At 43.6% G+C, this 23033-nt stretch overlaps 2 protein-coding genes across 2 annotated transcripts in view; both read left to right on the top strand.

Annotated features, from left to right (window-relative positions):
• cyp27b1 (cytochrome P450, family 27, subfamily B, polypeptide 1) overlaps positions 1-17561 on the top strand; it is a gene marked incomplete at both ends in the record, with an annotated part of 23855 nt that extends 6294 nt beyond the window's left edge. The window contains 7 exons of the mRNA XM_079530836.1: positions 1875-2065; positions 9499-9699; positions 10912-11075; positions 12239-12405; positions 14941-15022; positions 16993-17190; positions 17442-17561. Coding sequence (XP_079386962.1) covers positions 1875-2065; positions 9499-9699; positions 10912-11075; positions 12239-12405; positions 14941-15022; positions 16993-17190; positions 17442-17561 — 1123 coding nt within the window. The remainder of the gene's footprint in view (positions 1-1874; positions 2066-9498; positions 9700-10911; positions 11076-12238; positions 12406-14940; positions 15023-16992; positions 17191-17441) is intronic.
• Positions 1-23033, top strand: part of suox (sulfite oxidase) — a 147008-nt gene that overhangs the window by 25069 nt on the left and 98906 nt on the right. The gene's annotated exons all lie outside the window — the stretch shown is intronic.

The following is a 23033-nucleotide window of genomic DNA, read 5'->3' as shown; positions in this document are numbered from 1 at the left end:
CCCTGGGGGTCCTTAAGGTGGTAAATAGACCTCCTTAAGGTGTAGATAGACCCCCTAGGGGTCCTTAATGTGTTAAATCGACCCCCTGGGGGTCCTTAAGGTGTAGATAGACCCCCTAGGGGTCCTTAAGGTGGTAAATAGACCTCCTTAAGGTGTTAATTAGACCCCCTGGGGGTCCCGGGGAGAGATAATCCTGACTTCTGCTCCGTGAACTAAAGTCAACATGAAGTAAAGTCAACAATATAAAGGTTGTTTGCTTCCACTGTTTGATCTGTTGCGTTGAATAAATATTCATAGAAAAGAGATTTTAACCTTTATTGATCACCGGGTGTCGAAGCAGCAGCGCTGCCTACAGTAGGCCGTTTAGAGATACAAAAAGATTACAGTAATTCATTAAAAAAATAAGACCTGTGTGAAATGAGGGGCGCTCTTGTTATCGTACATTAATCTATGTTAAGTCATATTCTACATAAGGTACATAAGATGGTCTCTTATTGGCCAAGCGCTACATGAGGTACATAAGATGGTCTCTTATTGGCCAAGCGCTACATGAGGTACATAAGATGGTCTCTTATTGGCCAAGCGCTACATGAGGTACATAAGATGGTCTCTTATTGGCCAAGCGCTACATAAGGTACATAAGGTGGTCCCTTATTGGCCAAGCGCTACATAAGGTACATAAGATGGTCTCTTATTGGCCAAGCGCTACATGAGGTACATAAGGTGGTCTCTTATTGGCCAAGCCCTCCCTTCAACACGTGATTGGTTAGCAGATTTGCTCGTTTACATACGACGTAAGTTTTCCCTTCAATGTCAACATGGAGTCTAATGTTTTGATGTTTAATTTACGTCATATTTAGCGGAATACTGACGTAATTTCTCTGGCAAATCTTGAGGCGGTGACATGGTGGGTGTTCCGGGGACCCCCACATTGTGATAATATGACCAGGGACCCCCACATGGTGATAATATGACCGTGGACCCCCTGGGGACTGTAATGGAATTATTAGAATGCCAAATAGATCAACACATATATATACATTATTGTGTATTGATCTATTCCATTAAGTCTCTTCCTTCACCAATGCTTAGTCTAATTCATGCAGCTGTCAATCTGACAGCTGCCGTCTCCAAGCCAGAATAGCGTTTGTTTCCTGTCAGGCAGTTAAGGTGTTACTATTAAATGTGTATTGTATACCTATCCCTATTTAGAACAGAAAGGAGACTGAGACTGTCTTCCTCTCCCAAACAACTACTAACTACAGCTGTCAATATCAATCTGACAGCTGGAGTCATACATGTATTTGTGTAAATATCCCATTTAGAGGAGTCTTCCTGTCGCAAGCAAACACCATGAAAGGAGATAAGTGAATGACCACCTGTTATTATGTGCCTATGTCCTGTTGTATTTGAATAAACACCTGTCACTGACTGTCAATTTGGGGGGGTGTGTTTGGGAAATAAAAGGGGGTGTATGTCATTGATGGGGAGAGCGGTGGGAGAGTGCTGCTGGACTTGCAACCATTCTGATCTACTGAGATGATGAATAAAGAACGATGACGATATGCCTGACTCCGAGATGCTGTGTCGTGCCTCCAACTCTGTCTGCTGATCACAAATGATGAGACCTTAGTCCTCCCTTAACAGGACCCCCCGGGGACCCCCACATGGTGGGTGTTCCGGGGACCCCCCGGGGACCCCCACATGGTGATAATATGACCGGGGACCCCCCGGGGACCCCCACATGGTGATAATAATGTTCTATGTTCTCCAGTGAAGGGGAGGAGTGGCAGGCGGTGAGGAGTCTCCTGGGGGTCTGGACCCCCCAGGGACCCCCCAGGGACCCCCTCATAGTAACTGTTATGTCTTCACAGTGAAGGGGAGGAGTGGCAGGCCGTGAGGAGTCTCCTGGGGAAGCACATGCTCCGCCCCAAGGCTGTGGAGGCCTATGATAGGACGCTGAACGGCGTGGTCGATGACCTCATCGCCAAGCTGCGTCAACGCCGGGAGGAGCACGGCCTGGTCCGAGACCTGGCCGGACACTTCTACCTGTTCGGCCTGGAGGGTGAGTGGACTTCCTGTTCCTGTCTGATGTAGATGGACTTCCTGTTCCGTTCTGATCATTCATTAGTTTAGTCTCGCGTTGCCTCTCGGAATGTTCAAATGCTTCCGTCATACAGTCTGGAGCAGCGGAAGCTCTGATCATGAGTCAAATATAAATGCTTCCGTCGTACAGTCTGGAGCAACGGAAGCTCTGATCATGAGTCAAATATAAATGCTTCCATCATACAGTCTGGAGCAACGGAAGCTCTGATCATGAGTCAAATATAAATGCTTCCGTCATACAGTCTGGAGCAACGGAAGCTCTGATCATGAGTCAAATATAAATGCTTCCATCGTACAGTCTGGAGCAACGGAAGCTCTGATCATGAGTAAAATATAAATGCTTCCGTCATACAGTCTGGAGCAACGGAAGCTCTGATCATGAGTCAAATATAAATGCTTCCGTCATACAGTCTGGAGCAGCGGAAGCTCTGATCATGAGTCAAATATAAATGCTTCCGTCATACAGTCTGGAGCAACGGAAGCTCTGATCATGAGTCAAATATAAATGCTTCCGTCATACAGTCTGGAGCAACGGAAGCTCTGATCATGAGTCAAATATAAATGCTTCCGTCGTACAGTCTGGAGCAACGGAAGCTCTGATCATGAGTCAAATATAAATGCTTCCGTCATACAGTCTGGAGCAGCGGAAGCTCTGATCATGAGTCAAATATAAATGCTTCCGTCATACAGTCTGGAGCAGCGGAAGCTCTGATCATGAGTCAAATATAAATGCTTCCGTCGTACAGTCTGGAGCAACGGAAGCTCTGATCATGAGTCAAATATAAATGCTTCCGTCATACAGTCTGGAGCAGCGGAAGCTCTGATCATGAGTCAAATATAAATGCTTCCGTCATACAGTCTGGAGCAACGGAAGCTCTGATCATGAGTCAAATATAAATGCTTCCGTCGTACAGTCTGGAGCAACGGAAGCTCTGATCATGAGTCAAATATAAATGCTTCCGTCGTACAGTCTGGAGCAACGGAAGCTTTGATCATGAGTCAAATATAAATGCTTCCGTCATACAGTCTGGAGCAACGGAAGCTCTGATCATGAGTCAAATATAAATGCTTCCGTCGTACAGTCTGGAGCAACGGAAGCTCTGATCATGAGTCAAATATAAATGCTTCCGTCGTACAGTCTGGAGCAACGGAAGCTCTGATCATGAGTCAAATATAAATGCTTCCGTCATACAGTCTGGAGCAACGGAAGCTCTGATCATGAGTCAAATATAAATGCTTCCGTCATACAGTCTGGAGCAACGGAAGCTCTGATCATGAGTCAAATATAAATGCTTCCGTCATACAGTCTGGAGCAACGGAAGCTCTGATCATGAGTCAAATATAAATGCTTCCATCGTACAGTCTGGAGCAACGGAAGCTCTGATCATGAGTAAAATATAAATGCTTCCGTCACACAGTCTGGAGCAACGGAAGCTCTGATCATGAGTAAAATATAAATGCTTCCGTCATACAGTCTGGAGCAACGGAAGCTCTGATCATGAGTAAAATATAAATGCTTCCGTCATACAGTCTGGAGCAACGGAAGCTCTGATCATGAGTCAAATATAAATGCTTCCATCGTACAGTCTGGAGCAACGGAAGCTCTGATCATGAGTAAAATATAAATGCTTCCGTCATACAGTCTGGAGCAACGGAAGCTCTGATCATGAGTCAAATATAAATGCTTCCGTCATACAGTCTGGAGCAACGGAAGCTCTGATCATGAGTCAAATATAAATGCTTCCGTCATACAGTCTGGAGCAACGGAAGCTCTGATCATGAGTAAAATATAAATGCTTCCGTCGTACAGTCTGGAGCAACGGAAGCTCTGATCATGAGTAAAATATAAATGCTTCCGTCATACAGTCTGGAGCAACGGAAGCTCTGATCATGAGTCAAATATAAATGCTTCCGTCATACAGTCTGGAGCAACGGAAGCTCTGATCATGAGTCAAATATAAATGCTTCCGTCGTACAGTCTGGAGCAACGGAAGCTCTGATCATGAGTCAAATATAAATGCTTCCGTCATACAGTCTGGAGCAACGGAAGCTCTGATCATGAGTCAAATATAAATGCTTCCGTCATACAGTCTGGAGCAACGGAAGCTCTGATCATGAGTCAAATATAAATGCTTCCGTCATACAGTCTGGAGCAACGGAAGCTCTGATCATGAGTCAAATATAAATGCTTCCGTCATACAGTCTGGAGCAACGGAAGCTCTGATCATGAGTCAAATATAAATGCTTCCATCGTACAGTCTGGAGCAACGGAAGCTCTGATCATGAGTCAAATATAAATGCTTCCGTCGTACAGTCTGGAGCAACGGAAGCTCTGATCATGAGTCAAATATAAATGCTTCCGTCATACAGTCTGGAGCAACGGAAGCTCTGATCATGAGTAAAATATAAATGCTTCCGTCATACAGTCTGGAGCAACGGAAGCTCTGATCATGAGTAAAATATAAATGCTTCCGTCATACAGTCTGGAGCAACGGAAGCTCTGATCATGAGTAAAATATAAATGCTTCCGTCATACAGTCTGGAGCAACGGAAGCTCTGATCATGAGTAAAATATAAATGCTTCCGTCATACAGTCTGGAGCAACGGAAGCTCTGATCATGAGTAAAATATAAATGCTTCCGTCATACAGTCTGGAGCAACGGAAGCTCTGATCATGAGTCAAATATAAATGCTTCCATCGTACAGTCTGGAGCAACGGAAGCTCTGATCATGAGTAAAATATAAATGCTTCCGTCATACAGTCTGGAGCAACGGAAGCTCTGATCATGAGTCAAATATAAATGCTTCCGTCATACAGTCTGGAGCAACGGAAGCTCTGATCATGAGTCAAATATAAATGCTTCCGTCATACAGTCTGGAGCAACGGAAGCTCTGATCATGAGTAAAATATAAATGCTTCCGTCGTACAGTCTGGAGCAACGGAAGCTCTGATCATGAGTAAAATATAAATGCTTCCGTCATACAGTCTGGAGCAACGGAAGCTCTGATCATGAGTCAAATATAAATGCTTCCGTCATACAGTCTGGAGCAACGGAAGCTCTGATCATGAGTCAAATATAAATGCTTCCGTCGTACAGTCTGGAGCAACGGAAGCTCTGATCATGAGTAAAATATAAATGCTTCCGTCATACAGTCTGGAGCAACGGAAGCTCTGATCATGAGTCAAATATAAATGCTTCCGTCATACAGTCTGGAGCAACGGAAGCTCTGATCATGAGTCAAATATAAATGCTTCCATCGTACAGTCTGGAGCAACGGAAGCTCTGATCATGAGTAAAATATAAATGCTTCCGTCATACAGTCTGGAGCAACGGAAGCTCTGATCATGAGTCAAATATAAATGCTTCCGTCATACAGTCTGGAGCAACGGAAGCTCTGATCATGAGTCAAATATAAATGCTTCCGTCATACAGTCTGGAGCAACGGAAGCTCTGATCATGAGTAAAATATAAATGCTTCCGTCGTACAGTCTGGAGCAACGGAAGCTCTGATCATGAGTAAAATATAAATGCTTCCGTCATACAGTCTGGAGCAACGGAAGCTCTGATCATGAGTCAAATATAAATGCTTCCATCGTACAGTCTGGAGCAACGGAAGCTCTGATCATGAGTAAAATATAAATGCTTCCGTCATACAGTCTGGAGCAACGGAAGCTCTGATCATGAGTCAAATATAAATGCTTCCGTCATACAGTCTGGAGCAACGGAAGCTCTGATCATGAGTCAAATATAAATGCTTCCGTCATACAGTCTGGAGCAACGGAAGCTCTGATCATGAGTAAAATATAAATGCTTCCGTCGTACAGTCTGGAGCAACGGAAGCTCTGATCATGAGTAAAATATAAATGCTTCCGTCATACAGTCTGGAGCAACGGAAGCTCTGATCATGAGTCAAATATAAATGCTTCCGTCATACAGTCTGGAGCAACGGAAGCTCTGATCATGAGTCAAATATAAATGCTTCCGTCGTACAGTCTGGAGCAACGGAAGCTCTGATCATGAGTAAAATATAAATGCTTCCGTCATACAGTCTGGAGCAACGGAAGCTCTGATCATGAGTCAAATATAAATGCTTCCGTCATACAGTCTGGAGCAACGGAAGCTCTGATCATGAGTCAAATATAAATGCTTCCATCGTACAGTCTGGAGCAACGGAAGCTCTGATCATGAGTAAAATATAAATGCTTCCGTCATACAGTCTGGAGCAACGGAAGCTCTGATCATGAGTCAAATATAAATGCTTCCGTCATACAGTCTGGAGCAACGGAAGCTCTGATCATGAGTCAAATATAAATGCTTCCGTCATACAGTCTGGAGCAACGGAAGCTCTGATCATGAGTAAAATATAAATGCTTCCGTCGTACAGTCTGGAGCAACGGAAGCTCTGATCATGAGTAAAATATAAATGCTTCCGTCATACAGTCTGGAGCAACGGAAGCTCTGATCATGAGTCAAATATAAATGCTTCCGTCATACAGTCTGGAGCAACGGAAGCTCTGATCATGAGTCAAATATAAATGCTTCCGTCGTACAGTCTGGAGCAACGGAAGCTCTGATCATGAGTCAAATATAAATGCTTCCGTCATACAGTCTGGAGCAACGGAAGCTCTGATCATGAGTCAAATATAAATGCTTCCGTCATACAGTCTGGAGCAACGGAAGCTCTGATCATGAGTCAAATATAAATGCTTCCGTCATACAGTCTGGAGCAACGGAAGCTCTGATCATGAGTCAAATATAAATGCTTCCGTCATACAGTCTGGAGCAACGGAAGCTCTGATCATGAGTCAAATATAAATGCTTCCATCGTACAGTCTGGAGCAACGGAAGCTCTGATCATGAGTCAAATATAAATGCTTCCGTCGTACAGTCTGGAGCAACGGAAGCTCTGATCATGAGTCAAATATAAATGCTTCCGTCATACAGTCTGGAGCAACGGAAGCTCTGATCATGAGTAAAATATAAATGCTTCCGTCATACAGTCTGGAGCAACGGAAGCTCTGATCATGAGTCAAATATAAATGCTTCCATCGTACAGTCTGGAGCAACGGAAGCTCTGATCATGAGTCAAATATAAATGCTTCCGTCGTACAGTCTGGAGCAACGGAAGCTCTGATCATGAGTAAAATATAAATGCTTCCGTCATACAGTCTGGAGCAACGGAAGCTCTGATCATGAGTAAAATATAAATGCTTCCGTCATACAGTCTGGAGCAACGGAAGCTCTGATCATGAGTAAAATATAAATGCTTCCGTCATACAGTCTGGAGCAACGGAAGCTCTGATCATGAGTAAAATATAAATGCTTCCGTCATACAGTCTGGAGCAACGGAAGCTCTGATCATGAGTAAAATATAAATGCTTCCGTCATACAGTCTGGAGCAACGGAAGCTCTGATCATGAGTCAAATATAAATGCTTCCATCGTACAGTCTGGAGCAACGGAAGCTCTGATCATGAGTCAAATATAAATGCTTCCGTCGTACAGTCTGGAGCAACGGAAGCTCTGATCATGAGTCAAATATAAATGCTTCCGTCATACAGTCTGGAGCAACGGAAGCTCTGATCATGAGTCAAATATAAATGCTTCCGTCATACAGTCTGGAGCAACGGAAGCTCTGATCATGAGTAAAATATAAATGCTTCCGTCATACAGTCTGGAGCAACGGAAGCTCTGATCATGAGTAAAATATAAATGCTTCCGTCATACAGTCTGGAGCAACGGAAGCTCTGATCATGAGTAAAATATCTGCCGATATGAACCTGCTATCGGCCATAATTTCAGTATCTCTAATTATGGTCCAAATGTTTTCTACTCAGTTCTTTAGTCTCAGTGGAGGTCCACTGATGACCCCTAGTGTTCTCTCCGGGAACAGCGTGGCATTACTACTACCACTACTACTACTACTACTACATTTTTCACTTTTTCAATACGGATATTTTTGTCCTCCGTTTAAAAAACATCCCTGCCCATACGACAGAGATATCCACACAAACACAGAAACGCATTGAACACAGGAGAAATTCACTGCAGTGGCAGGTTCCAATAATAGGCTATATTATATTTGATTTTATATTTACACCAAATACATTTTTAGTGAGTACCGCATTTTAAAAGCCACCTAAATTGTGAGTGAAAGTGGAACATGTTTCTTGCATTGTCTGTCAGCATGTCACGTGTAAATCTCCAAATCCCGACACTCGATCTTCTCTCTCCATATAATTTAAAAATCACCCCCGTGTGAAGTGAGGGGCGGTAATATATTCTAACTCATGTTGATTAGGTGATGTAATGGTGATGTGTGGGGGGGGGCTAGGGGAGGGGCTAGGGGCCCAGGCCTAAGGGTTAGCGTTAGTAATGAGCACGTTGAATAGCTGCCTGTGTAACCAGCCGTCCTCTCCCTGTGAGTGCGTGAGTGAGTGCGTGAGTGAGTGAGTGAGTGAGTGCGTGAGTGAGTGCGTGCTTGCGTGAGTGCGTGCGTGACTGTGTGTGTGTGCGTGTGTCAGTGTTGATTTCGTCGACTACCTTTTTCCACTGACAAACTAAATGGAAACTAAATTAAAACTAAGCTATGACGACTAAAACTAAGACTAAATATATTGACAATTTCGTCAACAAATTAAAACTAGACTAAAATGGGACTAGTAGACAAGAGATCCAGTATAAGTCATCAATTGGTTGCATGCTGAAAATAGCAGATCTACAAAACTGTGGAATGCACTTCCTGTTGCAATCATAACTGCAGCATCACTCCCAATCTTCCGCCGTTATCTGAAAACCCACCTTTTCAGACTCCATCATGGCCCGTAGCACTTACCCTAGCCCCTTAGATAGCACTTTTTAGATTTAGATAGCATTTGAAACAGACTTATAGCATGTCATGTAGACAGCACAATAATTGCATTGTATGTAGTCATAGCACATCATAGTACATATGTATAGCATAGTATAGTATATATTTATAGTTTATATGTATAGTGTCATTATATAGATATGTTCTAGTTACGTTCTTAGCTTACGCATGTTTCATGATAAATGCATTTTATATTATGTGATGTATTCCCATGCTTTTTTGTTCTTGCCTAATGTAAGTCGCTCTGGATTAAGAGCGTCTGCTAAATGCCTAAATTGTAATTGTGTGTGTGTGTGTGTGTGTGTGTGTGTGTGTGTGTGTGTGTGTGTGTGTGTGTGTGTGTGTGTGTGTGTGTGTGTGTGTGTGCGTGCGTGCGTGCGTGCGTGCGTGCGTGCGTGCGTGCGTGCGTGCGTGCGTGCGTGCGTGCGTGCGTGCGTGCGTGCGTGCGTGCGTGCGTGCGTGCGTGCGTGCGTGCGTGCGTGCGTGCGTGCGTGCGTGCGTGTGTGTGTGTGTTCTCCAGGGATCTCCTCGGTCCTCTTCGGGTCCAGGGTGGGCTGTCTGGACCCCATAGTCCCAGAGGACACGGAGCGTTTCATACAGTCCATCAACACCATGTTTGTGATGACCCTGCTGACCATGGCGATGCCTCGCTGGCTCCACACGCTGGTCCCCAAACCCTGGAACACCTTCTGCACCTGCTGGGACCACATGTTCCAGTTCGGTGAGTTTAGCCCCACCCCTTTTGGTGTTTTAAGCATTACGTTAAACTTCAGCTATTGACAAATAGCTGAGTACATGTTCCAGTTCGGTGACTCCAGCTGTCGCACCCATTCCTATCGTTGTAATATGTGACTTTTGTGGTTTTCGCCTTTATTTTATTATTTCTTTATGGAGGGACAGACAGTAGGCTGACAGGAAAAGGGAGAGAGATGGGGGGGAAGACATGCAGTAAAGGCCGTCGGGATCGGGAGTCGAACCCGCGGCACACTGCCAGACTGGATTACCAGCCAAGGTGCCTGGACCGCTGAGCCATGGCCCAGGCCATATTTGACTCTTTTTGATGCAGAGATATCAAGACTAACTGTTCAGGAGAGGAGAAAAACTGATTTATTTATTTTTAATCCAAAATGAGTTAATATCACAGGCAGACTCTTCACATACTAGAGCATGTCTGACATACATGTCAGAGATGAAATCGACATGTAAATATGAAATAAATGCTTAAACATGTAGCTAGGTGTAATGTTAGAGTCCACAGAAGACATGTAAATATGAAATAAATGCTTAAACATGTAGCTAGGTGTAATGTTAGAGACCACAGAAGACATGTAAATAAATGCTTAAACATGTAGCTAGGTGTAATGTTAGAGACCACAGAAGACATGTAAATATGAAATAAATGCTTAAACATGTAGCTAGGTGTAATGTTAGAGACCACAGAAGACATGTAAATATGAAATAAATGCTTAAACATGTAGCTAGGTGTAATGTTAGAGACCACAGAAGACATGTAAATATGAAATAAATGCTTAAACATGTAGCTAGGTGTAATGTTAGAGTCCACAGAAGACATGTAAATATGAAATAAATGCTTAAACATGTAGCTAGGTGTAATGTTAGAGACCACAGAAGACATGTAAATATGAAATAAATGCTTAAACATGTAGCTAGGTGTAATGTTAGAGACCACAGAAGACATGTAAATATGAAATAAATGCTTAAACATGTAGCTAGGTGTAATGTTAGAGACCACAGAAGACATGTAAATATGAAATAAATGCTTAAACATGTTGCTAGGTGTAATGTTAGAGACCACAGAAGACGTGTAAATATGAAATAAATGCTTAAACATGTAGCTAGGTGTAATGTTAGAGTCCACAGAAGTGAACCTTTCACGCTGCTGACCTTTGACCCTGTGTGTGACCTCTCGTAGGTAAAGGTCACATCGACCGGCGTCTGAAGGAGGAAGCAGAGAGGATGGAGCGCGGACAGGAAGTGGAGGGGCGCTACATCACCTACTTCCTGTCCCAGACCGGACTGCCCATGAAGACGGTTTACAGCAACGTGACGGAGCTGCTGCTGGCGGGGGTGGACACTGTGAGTACTTATACTCACACCGTGAGTACTTATACTCATTTACTGAAGTACTGAGTACTTCAACTGAAGTACTGTACTGCTGGAGTGGACACCGTGAGTACTGAATATATATACACTATACTATACTATACTATACTATACTATACTATACTATACTATACTATACTATACTATACTATACTATACTACTGTATCAAGAGTAGGCTACTGTAGTACTCAGGAGATGGAGAGGAGCTAGAGTAGGCTACTGTAGTACTCAGGAGATGGAGAGGAGCTAGAGTAGGCTACTGTAGTACTCAGGAGATGGAGAGGAGCTACTGTAGTACTCAGGAGATGGAGAGGAGCTACTGTAGTACTCAGGAGATGGAGAGGAGCTACTGTAGTACTCAGGAGATGGAGAGGAGCTACTGTAGTACTCAGGAGATGGAGAGGAGCTACTGTAGTACTCAGGAGATGGAGAGGAGCTACTGTAGTACTCAGGAGATGGAGAGGAGGTACATGAGGATATGTTGGATCAACCACAGCTCTGCTCATGAGCGGTGCGACAACGCAAGCATACAAAAAAGCTAAACACAATCCAGGTCTGGTGAGTCGCGGGCGTGTGCACGAAACGAGCACGGGCGCCACAATTTCACGGGACCGCGCCCGCGTAAATACGCTTGCGTTGTCGCCCCTCGACTTCTCTGCGCGTACAGAAGAAATATAACGCAGGTCTCACTGAAAATGAATTACTAGACGAGTTAATCTCTGCGCGTTTGAAACAGACCTTTAGACCGATGATAGTTTCTTAGTTTACCTTTGATCCTAGATTATGATCCTAGATAGCAACAACTAACTAACTAACTAACTAACTAACTAACTAACTAACTAACTCATCCATCGCCACTAGGGGGCGCCAAAAGGCCCAGACCGCCACCATAAATCTTTAATTTTATTTTATATATATATATATATTTTTACCATGTTATAAAACACGAAAAACACGTCCTTGGCGCTCCAGGACATCATGAAAAAGAAGTTAAATAAGTCCTTGGCGATGGATGAGTTCTAACTAACTATTATCCTAGATTACTATTTCTATGCATTTGCTGTAATACCTCTGGATTAAGAGCGTCTACTGAATGCCTGAAATGTAAATTGTAAATTCAAATTGTGCGTTTCAGATCTCCAGCACTCTGTCGTGGACGCTGTACGAGCTCTCCAGACATCCTGACCTCCAGGCGTCTCTCCGTGAAGAGGTTCTGACCGCCCTGGAAGGACGCAGCACGGCCGACGCAGCCAGCGTGGCCCGCATGCCCCTCCTGAAGGCCACGGTACGGGAGGTCCTGAGGTACGTTACCATGCCCCTCCTGAAGGTTAGAGAGGTCCTGAGGTACGTTACCATGCCCCTCCTGAAGGTTAGAGAGGTTCTGAGGTACGTTACCATGCCCTCCTGAAGGTCAGAGAGGTTCTGAGGTACGTTACCATGCCCTCCTGAAGGTTATAGAGGTCCTGAGGTACGTTACCATGCCCCTCCTGAAGGTTAGAGAGGTTCTGAGGTACGTTACCATGCCCTCCTGAAGGTCAGAGAGGTCCTGAGGTACGTTACCATGCCCTCCTGAAGGTCAGAGAGGTCCTGAGGTACGTTACCATGCCCTCCTGAAGGTCAGAGAGGTCCTGAGGTACGTTACCATGCCCTCCTGAAGGTCAGAGAGGTCCTGAGGTACGTTACCATGCCCTCCTGAAGGTTAGAGAGGTTCTGAGGTACGTTACCATGCCCTCCTGAAGGTTATAGAGGTCCTGAGGTACGTTACCATGCCCTCCTGAAGGTTATAGAGGTCCTGAGGTACGTTACCATGCCCTCCTGAAGGTCAGAGAGGTCCTGAGGTACGTTACCATGCCCTCCTGAAGGTCAGAGAGGTCCTGAGGTACGTTACCATGCCCTCCTGAAGGTCAGAGAGGTCCTGAGGTACGTTACCATGCCCTCCTGAAGGTCAGAGAGGTCCTGAGGTACGTTACCATGCCCTCCTGAAGGTCAGAGAGGTCCTGAGGTACGTTACCATGCCCTCCTGAAGGTCAGAGAGGTCCTGAGGTACGTTACCATGCCCTCCTGAAGGTTAGAGAGGTTCTGATGTAACTATCATCTCCTGGTGGTCACTGGTGGTCCTTGAGTTCTCTATCCTGATTGGATAAAATTGGTATCCCGACCTGAAAATACATTTTCTGTTTAAGCAGGAGAGACATGGAGGGAGAATCATGTTACTGAACCAACACTCTATACTTTATTTATGGCAACGAGAACTATCAGAATATAGAAATGAACTAAAATGAAATGAACACTGCTGTGAATTCAGCGTAAATGCATTTATAAATGTGACCGCTTCTGACTGAGGCTTCAAAGTCATTGACTTTTTTTTTTAATTTTCGTTTTTTCATGTCATGTGAAAGCAGGGAATCATAGCTTCAAATGGACATATTGGTTGTTCAGTTTGACCCACCAGTTCTGGAGATATGGCTTATAGAGTAATGCAGAGAAACAGAGAGTTGAGAAAACAGGCTGAAAGGTTCACTTCTGTGGACTCTAACATTACACCTAGCTACATGTTTAAGCATTTATTTCATATTTACATGTCTTCTGTGGACTCTAACATTACACCTAGCTACATGTTTAAGCATTTATTTCATATTTACATGTCTTCTGTGAACTCTAACATTACACCTAGCTACATGTTTAAGCATTTATTTCATATTTACATGTCTTCTGTGGACTCTAACATTACACCTAGCTACATGTTTAAGCATTTATTTCATATTTACATGTCTTCTGTGAACTCTAACATTACACCTAGCTACATGTTTAAGCATTTATTTCATATTTACATGTCTTCTGTGGACTCTAACATTACACCTAGCTACATGTTTAAGCATTAATTTCATATGTCTTCTGTGGACTCTAACATTACACCTAGCTACATGTTTAAGCATTTATTTCATATTTACATGTCTTCTGTCGACTCTAACATTACACCTAGCTACATGTTTAAGCATTTATTTCATATTTACATGTCTTCTGTCGACTCTAACATTACACCTAGCTACATGTTTAAGCATTTATTTCATATTTACATGTCTTCTGTCGACTCTAACATTACACCTATAGCTACATGTTTAAGCATTTATTTCATATTTACATGTCTTCTGTGGACTCTAACATTACACCTATAGCTACATGTTTAAGCATTTATTTCATATTTACATGTCTTCTGTGGTCTCTAACATTACACCTATAGCTACATGTTTAAACATTTATTTCATATTTACATGTCTTCTGTGGTCTCTAACATTACACCTAGCTACATGTTTAAACATTTATTTCATATTTACATGTCTTCTGTGGTCTCTAACATTACACCTAGCTACATGTTGATTTCAGCTCTGATCTCAGACATGCTCTAGTAGGTGAAGAGTCTCATTTTGGATAAAAACATTGACTGTCTCTGTATAAAAAAGAGTCCCATATAATGAGGTTATTTTCTTTCCCAGGTTGTAACCAGAGTAATGTAGTAAGAGAGTGGTTAGGGTTATGTAGTAAGAGAGTGGTGACACGCTTTGATCTCGCCGCAAAGCGGGTGCCTATGGGCGATAGTTCCAAACATTGCTCCTATGGCTGGAACTATTCCATTGAGATAGAATGAGCACTTCCGCATTCCATTGTTACAATGAGAGTCAACGGGAGTGTCATTACTCTCTTACTAGATTACTCTGGTTGTACCTGCCTTAGGGTTAGGCTTGTATAAATGCATTTATACTAGCCTAACTTGTGTAAATGCATTTATAAATGTTAAAAATTATTATTATTAATTTATAACGAGTCTTTCTTTCCCAGGCTGTACCCCGTCATTCCCGCCAACGCCAGAGTCATCACAGAGAGAGACATCCAAGTTGGAGATTATATTATTCCTAAAAACGTGAGTATGTATTTGATTTGTAAAAAACCTCTTAGGCCTACTCAACTCAACCTCTTAGGCCTACTCAACTCAACCTCTTAGGCCTACTCAACTCAACCTCTTAGGCCTACTCAACTCAACCTCTTAGGCCTACTCAACTCAACGGCCAACATTTCCTTAAAAATCCTTGTTAAAAATCCTTCACGTCCAAAACTCAGGATTATATTTATGGTCGCTGTCCGACAGGAACTTCTTATCTCCATATTATGGTAAAGGAGTAGCAAATGTAGCAGATCTGATAATATCTGGCTAGGTGGTCATTGTCGGGAGATAATTCACCGACAGGGAGTTTAACCACCGAGGCGAAGCCGACTTCGAAATTAAAACAATGTCTTCTAAATCCTAAAAGTTTTCTGAAAAGATTTGAGTTAAGAACGCTCGCTCTGAAAGAATATATTCAAAGATTTGCGCCACATTTTCACAATTTTTCAAAAATAGCAGACCTACAAGCTCGTAGCGCGGCACTCGCTTGTAGATCTGCTATTTTTCAATAGCTAAAGTGTAACATAATGCTTAAAACACCAAAAGGGGTTCCCGTCTAGAATGGGTTAAACTCCCTCTCGGTGAATTATCTCCCGACAACGACCACCTAGCCAGATATTATCCCTTACATAAGTTCTGGATGGCAGGTTTTAATGTTTGCATTGGCAACAGTTCACTCTGGCTGGACGACCCACAGCTTTGAATGCTTGCTACCTGCATACATGGCAACGGTTCACTCTGGCTGGACGACCCACAGCCCTTTGACAGTAGGTTGACAGTAGGTTGACAGTAGGTTGACAGTAGGTTGACAGTAGCTTGACAGTAGGTTGACAGTAGGTTGACAGTAGCTTGACAGTAGGTTGACAGTAGGTTGACAGTAGCTTGACAGTAGGTTGACAGTAGCTTGACAGTAGCTTGACAGTAGCTTGACAGTAGGTTGACAGTATAGGTTGCATCATCAAGTATTGAGCTCTTTTTAGACTAGCCAGAATAACCGGTTATCTGAACCGTGCTGTGAAACGTTTCAGATAAGTTTCAGTTCAGATAAGGTTCAGTTCAGATAAGGTTCAGTTCAGATAAGATTCTCAGAACTTCCTTTGGTCTCCTGCCCACTAGCAACTATTACACGTTCTAGTTCCCAGAACACAGAATTCAGAACGTGTACTTGTTTCTAAAACGGCAGTTCAGCTAGTTTTAGTTTATTTTATCTTCTTCTGTCGTATGTCCTTAAACCTTAAGCCAGTCCAGTGTGTCATTGTCGAGGTCAATTAACCCACGATCACCACTCGGTGGCCGGCATAGGGTAACCCTAACCCTAACCTGGTATGGGGCAGCTGGTCAGCACGTATCCCACAGTCTGCAGTGAACATTCGCAGTGGGCACTTTCTGTGAGACCCCATTTCTGCACCAAAACGTCCCACACCACCTGTCCTCAGGCGGTTGAGGGTTGTCCCCTCCTTGCGGGGCAGGTGCTGGCCAGGAACACATGTGGGTTTATTTTATGAAGTACCTTCAGGGGTGCGTTGGCCCTGATGGTGATGGAAACCATTATGTTAACCCATTTTGACCTGAGATCAGATTTAAAAAATGTCTTCTACATCCTGACAGTTTTCTGAAAAAGCTATGTTTCTATGTCAGTGGTTCTTCGATTTAAAAAAAATAGCAGACCTACAAGCTCGTAGCGCGCCACTCGGTGGTGCGCTATGAGCTTGAACTACATATTTTGAGATGGGGGTCCGTAGCCCAATAGAGATAATTCTGGGGGTCCTTGACATAAAAAAGGTTTAGCACCGCTGACATAGAAACATAGGTTTTTCAGAAAAAAAAGGTTTTGATTTAGAAGCCTTTTTTTATCGACGTCAGGCCTAAATGGGTTAACACCTGTTATGTATTAATTTCCCGCAGACATCATATTTACATGTCTTCTGTGGTCTCTAACATTACACCAGACTCTGATCACACTGTGCCACTTCGCCACCTCCCGCGATGCGTCGGTGTTTCCCGAGCCAGACGAGTTCCGCCCGCGGCGCTGGCTGAACAAAGAGCAGCGCCACCACCCGTACGCCTCCGTGCCGTTCGGCGTGGGGAAACGCAGCTGCATCGGACGGCGCATCGCCGAGCTGGAGCTCTACCTCGCCATCGCCAGGGTGAGTCAGACCAGACCAGGATATATTAGTCTGGAACTTCAGACTCCATCTGTTGCCTTTATTTTATTATTATAGAGCAGGGTATGCGCGTGACATCATCCTCTATTCCCTGTCTGGATTCAGAGCGTTTCTCACCTGCCTTTGACAAATCTTCAGAATATTCTGCGTCGCTCCTTTCCGAGTGACCTCCAATGATGCCATAAGAAGATAGATTGGATGTGATTGTTCTGGTCTCTGATTGGTCTCTTCAGATCGTGACGGAGTTCGAGGTGAAGCCGGACCCAGAGGGAGGCGGGGCTACGGTGAAACCGATGACGAGGACACTCCTGGTTCCCGAGAGCGCCATCAACCTGCAGTTTGTTGAGCACTGACCTCCTCCTGACCTCTTCCTGACCTCCTCCTGACCTCCTGACCTCCTCCTGACCTCCTCCTGACCTCTGACCTCCTCCTGACCTCTTCCTGACCTCCTCCGGACCTTCTGACCTCCTCCTGACCTCCTCCTGACCTCTGACCTCCTCCTGACCTCCTCCTGACCTCCTCCTGACCCCCTCCTGACCTCCTCCTGACCTCCTCCTGACCTCTGACCTCCTTCTGACCTACTCCTGACCTCCTCCTGACGTCTGACAGACAGACAGACAGACAGACAGACAGACAGACAGACATTGAAGGAGAGTTCATCATCATCATTTTTCGACTGCGGTCGAGATCATGGATTTCACAATAAGACTTCCTGTTGAGATCATGGATTTCACAATGCCATGCCAGACTTTACGGTTCTTCATTGCCATCCCCAGTTCCTGCTTACTGATGCATGTGTCCCTAGCGATGACATCATGTGTCCCTATAGCGATGACATCAGGGAACGACAGTTTTCTACCTCTGGTCTGCTTTGAGGCAGGACTCCACAGAAGAAGGGAAGATCTAACCTCATTGTCAGCTCTGTAGCAGTGGCCGTAAAACTGTGTTCTTCTGGACCGGACTAGTGTAGAAACACAGGGAAGGTTGCTGTATATTAGATCAGTTGATGGGTGGACTAGTGTAGAAACACAGGGAAGGTTGCTGTATATTAGATCAGTTGATGGGTGGACTAGTGTAGAAACACAGGGAAGGTTGGCGTATATTAGATCAGTCGATGGGTGGACTAGTGTAGAAACACAGGGAAGGTTGGCGTATATTAGATCAGTCGATGGGTGGACTAGTGTAGAAACACAGGGAAGGTTGCTGTATATTAGATTAGTCGATGGGTGGACTAGTGTAGAAACACAGGGAAGGTTGGCGTATATTAGATCAGTCGATGGGTGGACTAGTGTAGAAACACAGGGAAGGTTGGCGTATATTAGATCAGTCGATGGGTGGACTAGGGTAGAAACACAGGGAAGGTTGGCGTATATTAGATCAGTCGATGGGTGGACTAGTGTAGAAACACAGGGAAGGTTGCTGTATATTAGATTAGTCGATGGGTGGCTCTTCCAAGACAGATGTTGCGCTCTCATTAGAAGGCAGGTGTAATTGCCATCCAGCTGTTTCTCTCATTTCTTTGAAAGTGTCCATGTCTCGGAGCCATAGAGTAGAATCGGCTCGACGGTCGTCCTAAATATTTTTACTTTGAACCTCTTACTAAGCTGGGATGACCAGATGTCATGCATGCAGGACAGTTAGGACATCTCCGTTCACTTCATGGGGGGGTGAACGGAGAATGGATTGCTTTTTTTATAGCTCTTTTCTATGCACAGAGCGCTTTACACAGATCTTTACACAGAGAGCTTTACACACAGATCTTTACACAGAGAGCTTTACACAGAGAGCTTTACACAGAGAGCTTTACACAGAGAGCTTTACACACAGAGCTTTACACAGAGAGCTTTACACACAGAGCTTTACAGAGAGAGCTTTACAGAGAGAGCTTTACACAGAGAGCTTTACACAGAGAGCTTTACACAGAGATCTTTACACAGAGAGCTTTACACAGAGAGCTTTACAGAGAGAGCTTTACACAGAGAGCTTTACAGAGAGAGCTTTACACAGAGAGCTTTACACAGATCTTTACACAGAGAGCTTTACACAGAGAGCTTTACACAGAGAGCTTTACACAGAGCGCTTTACACAGAGAGCTTTACACAGATCTTTACACAGAGAGCTTTACACAGAGAGCTTTACACAGAGCGCTTTACACAGAGAGCTTTACACAGAGAGCTTTACACAGAGAGCTTTACACAGAGAGCTTTACACAGAGAGCTTTACACAGAGAGCTTTACACACAGAGCTTTACACACAGAGCTTTACAGAGAGAGCGCTTTACACAGAGAGCTTTACACAGAGAGCTTTACACAGAGAGCTTTACAGACAGATCTTTACACAGAGAGCTTTACACAGAGAGCTTTACACAGAGAGCTTTACAGAGAGAGCGCTTTACAGCGGTCCATTCATTCATTCATTGGGAGGTGAAGCTTTAAAACGGTCCATTCATTCATTGGGAGGTGAAGGTTCATTCATTCATTCATTGGGAGGTGAAGTGGTGAACAGTCGACGCCAGCGTCCTCACTGACGGTGCCACAACCACTAACATCCAAGGCACCAACCTGCTCATCAGGAGAAATCAGGGCTTCAGAGTCTTGCTCAAGGACACTTGGACACTAACTCTGGCCCACAGGGCCAGAGATGGCAACCTGGTGGTTGCCATCCGGCCGCTCCGCTCTACCGGCAAAGCCCGTTTGTTTCTCAGATCTGACTGACTGTCCTCATTGATTTGTTTATTTATTTTTTCTAGTATTTTTTTAAAATATTTTTTAAACAAACAAATCGGATCGGCCATTTTGTCAGGTATGTGTTTGTACATTTGATAATGTCTTGCGTTTTGGAGAATTTTTAATTTATTTTCTTACTCTTTGGATAAATTTGTACTTTTCCAACTGATATTATTCAGTAAAACATCCAGGGTGGTGTGTTTATTTTTGGAACACAGGGGTAGTAGCGCCCTCTGGTGGACTCTATTGTTTCTTTTTTATCATACTCTGATGTATTAGCAGCAAATGTCCATTCGAGCTGAAACACTGATCACTTCATTATTGATCATTTCTAATCACAATAATTGTGGTGTGGTGGGAAATTTGGTATATAGTCTTTTTTTATTGGCCTAAAATATTGTCTAGTTACAAACATTCATGAATCAACTTGCTGACCGACTGTCAGCATTGAGCAATTTGTTTTATAGAGGTTTATTATGTGACCATAGCATTAACATATAAGGCAGCAATGTCACTTTCATTATGCTTTAAGTAACATAACATGTGACATGTCAAACTAGGAGGTTTTCATGATTAAGGCCAATAAAAAAACGATATACCAAATTTTGTTTACTTTAAACCATTCTGGGTGGGAACCCCTTTTGGTGTGCATTCTTTCATACTTTAGCTATTGAAAAATAGCAGATCTACAAGCTTGTAGGTCTGCTATTTTTGAAAAATCGTGAAAATGTATGCAAATCTTTGAATATATATTCTTTCAGAGATAACGTTTTTAACTCAAATCTTTGCTTCTGGGGGGGTCCCTGGAACAACATATTTTCAGATGGGGGTCGGCGGCCAATTACATATATTTTTGGGGGTCCTTGACATGAAAATGTTTGAGAACCACTGACATAGAAACATGTTTTTTTTCAGAAAACTGTCAGGATTTAAAAGACATTTGTAGAATCGTTCTCAGGTCTAAATGGGTTAAACAAAAGAAGCCTGTGTCCTAGCATTAGGGTCTATAGCTCTACAGTGTCCTATAGGGTCTATAGCTCTACAGTGTCCTAGCATCAGGGTCTATAGCTCTACAGTGTCCTAGCATCAGGGTCTATAGCTCTACAGTGTCCTATAGGGTCTATAGCTCTACAGTGTCCTAGCATCGGGGTCTATAGCTCTACAGTGTCCTAGCATTAGGGTCTATAGCTCTACAGTGTCCTATAGGGTCTATAGCTCTACAGTGTCCTAGCATCAGGGTCTATAGCTCTACAGTGTCCTAGCATCAGGGTCTATAGCTCTACAGTGTCCTATAGGGTCTATAGCTCTACAGTGTCCTAGCATCAGGGTCTATAGCTCTACAGTGTCCTAGCATTAGGGTCTATAGCTCTACAGTGTCCTATAGGGTCTATAGCTCTACAGTGTCCTAGCATCAGGGTCTATAGCTCTACAGTGTCCTAGCATCAGGGTCTATAGCTCTACAGTGTCCTATAGGGTCTATAGCTCTACAGTGTCCTATAGGGTCTATAGCTCTACAGTGTCCTAGCATTAGGGTCTATAGCTCTACAGTGTCCTAGCATCAGGGTCTATAGCTCTACAGTGTCCTAGCATCAGGGTCTATAGCTCTACAGTGTCCTAGCATCAGGGTCTATAGCTCTACAGTGTCCTATAGGGTCTATAGCTCTACAGTGTCCTATAGGGTCTATAGCTCTACAGTGTCCTAGCATCAGGGTCTATAGCTCTACAGTGTCCTATAGGGTCTATAGCTCTACAGTGTCCTAGCATCAGGGTCTATATCTCTACAGTGTCCTAGCATCAGGGTCTATAGCTCTACAGTGTCCTATAGGGTCTATAGCTCTACAGTGTCCTAGCATTAGGGTCTATAGCTCTACAGTGTCCTAGCATCAGGGTCTATAGCTCTACAGTGTCCTATAGGGTCTATAGCTCTACAGTGTCCTAGCATCAGGGTCTATATCTCTACAGTGTCCTAGCATCAGGGTCTATAGCTCTACAGTGTCCTATAGGGTCTATAGCTCTACAGTGTCCTAGCATCAGGGTCTATAGCTCTACAGTGTCCTAGCATCAGGGTCTATAGCTCTACAGTGTCCTAGCATCAGGGTCTATAGCTCTACAGTGTCCTAGCATCAGGGTCTATAGCTCTACAGTGTCCTAGCATCAGGGTCTATAGCGCTACAGTGTCCTAGCATCAGGGTCTATAGCTCTACAGTGTCCTATAGGGTCTATAGCTCTACAGTGTCCTAGCATCAGGGTCTATAGCTCTACAGTGTCCTATAGGGTCTATAGCTCTACAGTGTCCTAGCATTAGGGTCTATAGCTCTACAGTGTCCTAGCATTAGGGTCTATAGCTCTACAGTGTCCTATAGGGTCTATAGCTCTACAGTGTCCTATAGGGTCTATAGCTCTACAGTGTCCTAGCATCAGGGTCTATAGCTCTACAGTGTCCTATAGGGTCTATAGCTCTACAGTGTCCTAGCATCGGGGTCTATAGCTCTACAGTGTCCTAGCATCAGGGTCTATAGCTCTACAGTGTCCTATAGGGTCTATATATCTACAGTGTCCTAGCATCAGGGTCTATAGCTCTACAGTGTCCTAGCATTAGGGTCTATAGCTCTACAGTCAGATTGACAACAGGCATTCCAAGGGAGACTCAAATGTATTTTCAATCTTAAAATTAAATGATGAAGAAATTATTTTAAACTTGCTACTTGCCTCACAATGTTCAATTGACATCGTTGTGTGAGCTTGTAGATCGTCTATTTTCAGTATTAAGCTCTTTTTTAATATTCCTACGCTGTGAGTTCTGTTTTAAATCTCAACAATGGATGAACTGTTGAAAAGGATTTCTGTTTAGGAAAAGTGTGACGGTTGAAAACCCCCAAAACACATTGAAACTCAGGCTTTTCTTATATTTAGATGTTTGTTTTAAAAATGTTTATGGTGCAAAATCACTGTATTTATTTATATCTTAATGTTGCATTTTTATAGTATCTAGAAAACTGATGCCTAATATTACAATTACATGTTGTAAACATAATATTGGACTTCCCTATATAAGAAATGTATTTATTCTAAATTTTTAAACATTTGAAACTGTTAGTG

This window comes from Electrona antarctica (assembly GCF_951216825.1).
Source record: "Electrona antarctica genome assembly, contig: scaffold_205, whole genome shotgun sequence".
NCBI lineage: Eukaryota > Metazoa > Chordata > Actinopteri > Myctophiformes > Myctophidae > Electrona > Electrona antarctica.
The sequence above is the reverse complement of the archived record's forward strand: the minus strand, read 5'-3'. Positions and strand labels throughout refer to the sequence as shown.